At 50.3% G+C, this 6,702-nt stretch overlaps 1 protein-coding gene across 9 annotated transcripts in view; it reads right to left on the reverse strand.

The window, feature by feature from the left end:
* GABRA5 (gamma-aminobutyric acid type A receptor subunit alpha5) overlaps positions 1–4,069 on the reverse strand; it is a 57,477-nt gene extending 53,408 nt beyond the window's left edge. The window contains exons 1-3 of one of the 9 annotated variants that reach the window (XM_088159949.1): positions 3,191–3,319; positions 2,480–2,538; positions 1,721–1,873 (exon numbers count right to left, since the gene is read on the reverse strand). In XM_088159949.1, coding sequence (XP_088016075.1) covers positions 1,721–1,806 — 86 coding nt within the window. In that variant the 5' untranslated portion in view covers positions 1,807–1,873; positions 2,480–2,538; positions 3,191–3,319. Of the gene's footprint in view, positions 1–1,720; positions 2,779–2,887; positions 2,997–3,190; positions 3,335–3,719 lie in introns of those variants that run through there. The other 8 variants (XM_088159947.1, XM_088159953.1, XM_088159948.1 and 5 more) reach the window with 8 other exon arrangements.
* Positions 4,070–6,702: the final 2,633 nt, after the last annotated feature.

Genomic DNA, 6,702 nt, shown 5'->3' on the forward strand with positions numbered 1-6,702 from the left:
TGAATTGAAGCTGCTTATCTCTGCAGGCCTGGACTAAAATTACTGGATCAGAAATGGGGGGTGAGGGGGGTGGGGTGGGGGGAACTTACAGGATGATCTCATTGTAGTGCACAAAAGCTTTTTGACTAACTTACAGAAAACAAGTGTCCTAGTTTCCTCTAACTGTCCCATTTTGGTTATCTGCCAGGTTACAGGTCACACTGATTTCTACTTAGGACTTCGATTCAGTATTTGCTTTGGAGTCGAAAGGGAGTTAAACTATCTAAGTTTTGGGTCGTTTGGTTTTGGGGCTTTTTGCATCCTCGTCTATCTATTCTTCTGTTAGAGGACAAACACACTTAAAAGACCCACACACCAAGCAGGTCACACTCAACTATTGCAATGTGCTGCCTTATGCAGGGATGACGAAAAACCTAGAAGGACTTAAGGTTACAGTCACCAAGATTTTCTCAATGTGGAAATACTTTGTCAAACTACAATAACGTAAAGACAAATTTAAAGCGAGTCTCACTCCACATCTGCCCTCTTAAATTCTGTCACAAAATGCTGGGAGACTTTTGCCTTAGACCATGGTGAAAGAAGGACCAGGTTTTTCCAAGGTGAATAAACGAGTGTGCACCTCTTTGCATCCTTTGTAGAGTGCAGCCCTACAACTGTTCACAAAAACCTCTGAGGTGTACAGGATTCTGCCTACCTGCACGGGACACGTGCTGGATACCAGGCTAAGCTTTGCTTATAGCAGAGACAGTCACCACTCAAAGTTTGGTCTTTCTCCTAGTTCCAATCTGGAACAAATTCGTTTGCTTGAAATCAGAAACTGATTTGCATCTCCATTTTATATCTTCTTATAGCAAGGAATTGATGGGTGTGCTTGTGAATCAGCATGTTGGGAGGGTTCATTTTTTTTCTGGTGAAATCATAAATAATTGTTCTCCTCCACAAAGAAGAATCAGCCTACGTTTCCCAAGCACTTGCAAAATACTTTTTCCAGATTCCATTGTATAGCTCATATTTGGAAAGTTCTTAAGATCTTTGAGTATAGGAAAAATAGACGAATAGAGGATTTCTGACCTTATTTTTCATTTTCTGAGACCTACAGTTGGAGCATCTCCTTGATACAATTTTCAAAATATCACTGTCAGGAAAGCATCCAAAGCAAAAATAAGGAAACGGGATTCCTTCCAAAGCAAAAATCGGGAAACACGAGTTCTAATTATTCTAACAAGTTTCAAACTCAGATATCCTTCTAAGCAGTGACTATCTTAGGTCACTCAGGAGGAAAGTCTGTACCAGCTAGTAACATGCATCGAGTCTCACTGTTGCAGTTTTGGGGGGTTTTCTGCACTACTGCCTATAACCAGCACCCACCAGGTGAGAGGGAAGGTGCAAGACCCTCTCATCACAGGCACAGGGGCAGAGGGCACCACAGCCCCTGGCTGTTCTAAACCCAGGTCAGAGCACTCAGCAGCTGCAGGCCTGCTCTGAGCTCCCTGTGCCCCACAAGCCTTTCCTTGTGCCACCGTAGCAGGCATAAAGAACTGATACAAGAGAGCAGATTTGAACAGGAGAGCAAATGACTCCCTTCCCCCTGACACCAGCACCTTAAGACGAAACGCAAAGCTCGCTTGTTTTGTTCAGCTGCTCCATACCATACAGAGCCAAGATTTCTCATTTCCTTAAAAAAGCCATAGCAGAAATTCAAATGCAACTGGCAACTCACCCGAAGTGGCTGGCTAAACTCATGGAAACGCAGAAGAGGAAGAAGTTTTTGATCATGATAAAGTCAGAGACCATCCCATTGTCCATTCCAGAGGAGAAGAGGAACGCAGGTGGTTGCTTTGGTGAAGGTGCAGCTGTTCACTTTGTTCTTACACTGCAACAATACAAAAAATTGATAAATTATTGCACGGACGGAGAGCAGGATAGCGGAGTTCAGCTAACATCGCATCTTTTGCTATCTGCGTTTTTCACAAACTTATCTAGGCTTATGTAAACATCAGCTGTTTATGTAAAATTGTATATCTTCAAGGACACGTTTTACCTTCTGCTGTCAGCAAACTGCAAAACACGAAAAATTCTTTGTGGCCCAGCTTTTCCCTATATTCATCTGTGGTATAAGTAACTAAAAAAATAGCCACCATTTTCCAAATGCCAATTTCAACCCTTTACCTATTTCAACAACTTCCACATGCCTGCAAACCCAGGGCTGTGTGCAGCCTCCGCATCCTTTCCTTCCATCGCAATTTTTTCCCATTAAATACCCAGCTTCCCTTTCCAAAATCCCAGTTGAAATGCCAAGAAACACCTACTGCTTCTTGGAATTCATGCTGCTGATGCACGGCTTAGCAAAAGGAGGGTGGGTTGTTGGGGGGGGGGAGAGGGTAAAAAGTGACCTTCCTCGCAAAGGCACATAAACCTCACGCTAGCACGAAGAACGACAGTAATGTAGCTGCTCCAGCGACTGCTGCTTTTTGGATACCTGCCTCAGCGACCAGATCACCAATTTCAGCATTGTGCACTAACGTTTTCCTCTGTGCCCTATTAAAAACAAACAAAAAACCAAAACCACAACAAAACCCCCCAAAAGCCAACGGAACAAAAAACAAACAAACCACCCCGAACCCAACAAAAACCCCAGAACAACCCCCAACAACACACCCAGAGGTGAATTGCCTGGATTTTCCACCTGAACCCTGTGCCCCCGTGCTACATCGCTCAGCAACTTGTTCTCCCTCCCCGCCGGCGCCGCAAGGCAAAACGCCCGAACCAAAAGCCGCCCCCCGGGGTCTCCCGCCCGGCCCGCGCTGCCCCGCACCGGGTCCCGCTCGCTCCGCACCGGGCACTGCGGGGCCGCCGCTCCCTTCCCGCAGCCCCGGCCCGCCCGCACCTGTCCGGCGACCGTCGCTCACTCGCCGCCGCCGCCCGCGCACTGCGCCCGGGGCGACGCGCACCGCTCCGCTCCGCTCCGCTCGGCGGAGGCTGCCACCTGCCCGCCCCTGCCCGTGCCCGCTCCGCCGCTCCTTCCCATCTCCCCCTCCCAGTGCCCGCGGCACCCCGGGACTGCCCCCGCCCCGCCCGCCGGCCGAAGTTTCCCGCGGCCATGTGCGCGGCGGTGCCCGCCCGGGGGGCTCGGCCGGGCTTCCCCGCCGCCCTCCGCCCGCCCGGCCGGGCGCGGGAGCCCGGCGCTTACCGGCCGCCGGCGGGGGGACGAGGACGAGGGGGCAGTGTTTGCCCGAAAGTTGCGGAGCGGCAGCAGGAGCGGAGCGGGAGCGGCGGCGCTGCCTCCCGGCCGCTGGCAGGCGCGGCCCCGCCGCAGCGCCGCGCCCGCGCCGCCCCCGCGCGGAGCCCGCGGCCGGGAGCGAGGGGCGGTGTGCGGGGCGCGCCCGACCCTCGGGCACCCGGCGGGCACCTCCCGGCAAGGGGCCGCTCCCGCACACGTCCAGCCCCGGGAGGCTCCAGCAGCTCCCCGAGCTCCCCGCTCTGGTCTCCCGCGAGGAGCCCCCAGCGGGAGGCCCCCGGGGCAAGGTCCCGGGCGAGCCCGGCCGGCACCGACTGTCCTCGGGGAGAGGGAGCCCCTGACACAGCCCGGGCGTGCAGGTGTGTGACCGTGGGGCAGGGGCACCCAGCACGGCCGAGGCTTGTCGGTGTATAGGCTGTTTGCACCACACGTGTATTAGCGTACGTATGTACACACACACCCCTACATACCCACATCTTACCTGTACTCCTCTTCCAGTGGACCTGACCTAAACCATCATAGCTCTTAAATGCAGAAGCGGTAGGTTTATATCCCCAACATAAACTCTCTTTTTACATCCTCGCTATTTGACATCAATGGTTTATATATCAGTAATGTATATTCCAGGAGACCTGCAATAACTTCGAGGTTTCCTTGTGATTGTGTGTGATGCTATTCCTGAAAAATGGATGCATTGGTTCACAGCTTCAATGATAGGAGCATTACACTCGCTACATGTTCAAGTCACATATATAGTGTACTGTTTTCAGGTGCATTTTGAACTGCATGAAAGATGAAATTAGTGTTGTATAGTCCCAGTTCCTGGGGATTCCTTAGGATGAATGCAACGTTTTGCAGCATGTGCATGTTACACGTGACAATAAATGATTTCAGTATATACTGCTGTGACTGTATTTCAAAGTAACACTCCAAACTCAGTTATTAAATTATCAGATCTAGTGAGATAGTGCACGTCTTTCAGGCAACGTTATGGATCAATGAAGCACTTGTTTTCTTCATATATCCATATAAAAGCTCTATGGAATTAATCCCTCCACTGAAATCAATATTGGTTCTGTAGCTCATTGCCACAGAGGGGTGCATGTTGAACCCTCTGTGTGTGCCTGGTTCACATTTGCAGTGTCTGAGTTGTAAACTGGTCCTTAGAAATTTCAGTTTACATGTTTTCCCACCTAACAAAACCAGAAATGCTGCCCCAGGGAGAATTTTCTATGTAAACAATGAATCATTTTCCTACTATCAATCGAGTAGGATCTTCTCGGACAGTTCTTTGTAATTCCTCTCTTCAACATTCCCTTGAGACCCATCAGGGATTGGATTAGATGATTTTTAAAGGTCTCCTTCAACCCGAACCAGTCTATGGTTCAATGACTCTATATCTGGTGCTTAGCTGTGTTCGAGTTTTACAGCAATGATTTATGATCTTGAATGCAGAGCCAATGACATACGTTGTTCCTCGTTGTTCCTTAGTGACTTCAATAAATATGAAGTTGTGAATGAATGTTGCTATCAGAACAGCTTTCCCAGTGCTTAAAAATATCTGAGTTAAGTAGTATGAAGCGCCAGTAGTTTCTCATGATAATGTTCTTGCCTAGGAGTGTTTAAATCACTTTTTTACAGGGCTTTGATTTATAGTACTAACTATTTATATCTTTATATAGATGATGCTGTAAAAATATGTGATCTTGAAATAATTTTACAAAAGAGGTATGTAGGAATATTGGCCTAGACTTTAGTGCAAGCAGGTGAGAGCTTCGGCCTCTCGCTCCAGCTCCCTGGCGAGCAGAACTGAGTCTCGGTTCCTCTGACTCCCTACATCTTCTCCGCGAAGCCATATGCTGCACATCCGCTTCTCAACACCCAAGGGAGAGAGCGTTTAGGAACTGGGGGAGCAGAATGGCAAGAAAATGTTTAAGGAAAGCTTAAAGAAAAAGAAAAGATAAATGATACAGAACGGATTGGGTTGGAAAGGGATCTTTTAGCCATCACCTAGTCCCACCCCCTGCCACGGGCAAGGACACCGCGAAATGCCGGTGTCTCACATCGCTGCGCCCCGGGGTTCCTTCCGCGGGTTCCAGCGTCGAGCCCCGCGCTGCTCCCGCCCTGTGTGTCCCGGTGCCCGGGCGGGCGGCCTCGGCCCGGGCGGGTGCGGCGGGCGGCCGCCGGAGGGCAGCACAGCTCCATGCAGGCACAGCTTCATGCAAGCACAGCTCCATGCAGGCACAGCTCCATGCAGGCACAGCTCCATGCAGGCACTGCTCCATGCAAGCACAGCTCTACTATGCAAGCACAGCTCCAGGCAAGCACAGCTCCACACAAGCACAGCTTCACACGAGTACAGCTCCACACAAGAACAGCTCCATGCGAACACAGCTCGACACAGCTCCATGCAAGCACAGCTCCATACGAGCACAGCTCCACGCAAACACAGCTGCATGCAATCACAACTCCATGCGAACACATCACACAGCTCCATGCAAGCACAGCTCCACACAAGCACAGCTCCACGCTTGCACAGCTCCACACAAGAGCAGCTCCACGCGAGCACAGCTTCACGCAGCTCCACGCGAGCGGCGGGGCCGGGGAGCGGCGGGGCCGGACCCGCTGGCTCGGTGGGGCACGAAGCACGCTGGTGAGGCGCTGGTTGCACAGGGCTGTGTCCCGGCAGGACAGCGCCTTTGGCCTGCGATCGCGGTTATTGCCAGCAATAGAGAGGGCAATGCTATGAAGGCAGCGGTGTTGCGCGTCCTCCGCTGTGTGTTTCTTCACGCGCTCCCTTGTGATTCACACCCCGTTTGGATCCTCAGCCTCCTTGTCACGTTTTAAAGGATACCTTGAATTGAGAATGTGAATCAAATGCTTTCTGTTAGGGTCAGGAAAATGTTTTGTTTGGTTGATTGTTCTCTGTGCTGGTGTGCAGCAAAATACCAACATGGCCATTTTATACGATGTTTTTCTTTCAAATTTGGGAGAAGTTTGCGTGGTTCCTCTGTGGCAGTTCTCCACCCTGTTTCATTACTAAATAATGTTGCTTATTTGCAGAGATGAATGGATTTGAGGTCTATCATCCTCTATATGGGACTGAAACAATAGTGCAGGCAAATTGAGCTGTGATTTTTACCATGGCACATGCTTGGGAGCTCACTGGGAAACACATACCAACTTCTCACTGTATTAGGAAATGACTTGTTTTGCCAGTAGCCATAGGTGCCTCTGTAATTGATCAAGTCATTCCTTCTTCCAAGAGAGCTCTTGAAGTTGTGTGGAGGTGTGACATGCTGTGAGAATTGCTGCAAGTAGGCTCTTTAGAGGCATTCTCCTCTACCAAACAATTCAATTCCATCATCTAGTTAGGGAGGACTGCCTGTTCTCTTGAAATCTTTTGCCTTTGGCCTCTTAGTTAAGATTCCATAAAAGGCAGCACTTGGAACAGTGACTTTTGT

This window comes from Sturnus vulgaris, chromosome 2, assembly GCF_052056855.1.
Source record: "Sturnus vulgaris isolate bStuVul1 chromosome 2, bStuVul1.hap1, whole genome shotgun sequence".
In the NCBI taxonomy this organism is placed as follows: domain Eukaryota; kingdom Metazoa; phylum Chordata; class Aves; order Passeriformes; family Sturnidae; genus Sturnus; species Sturnus vulgaris.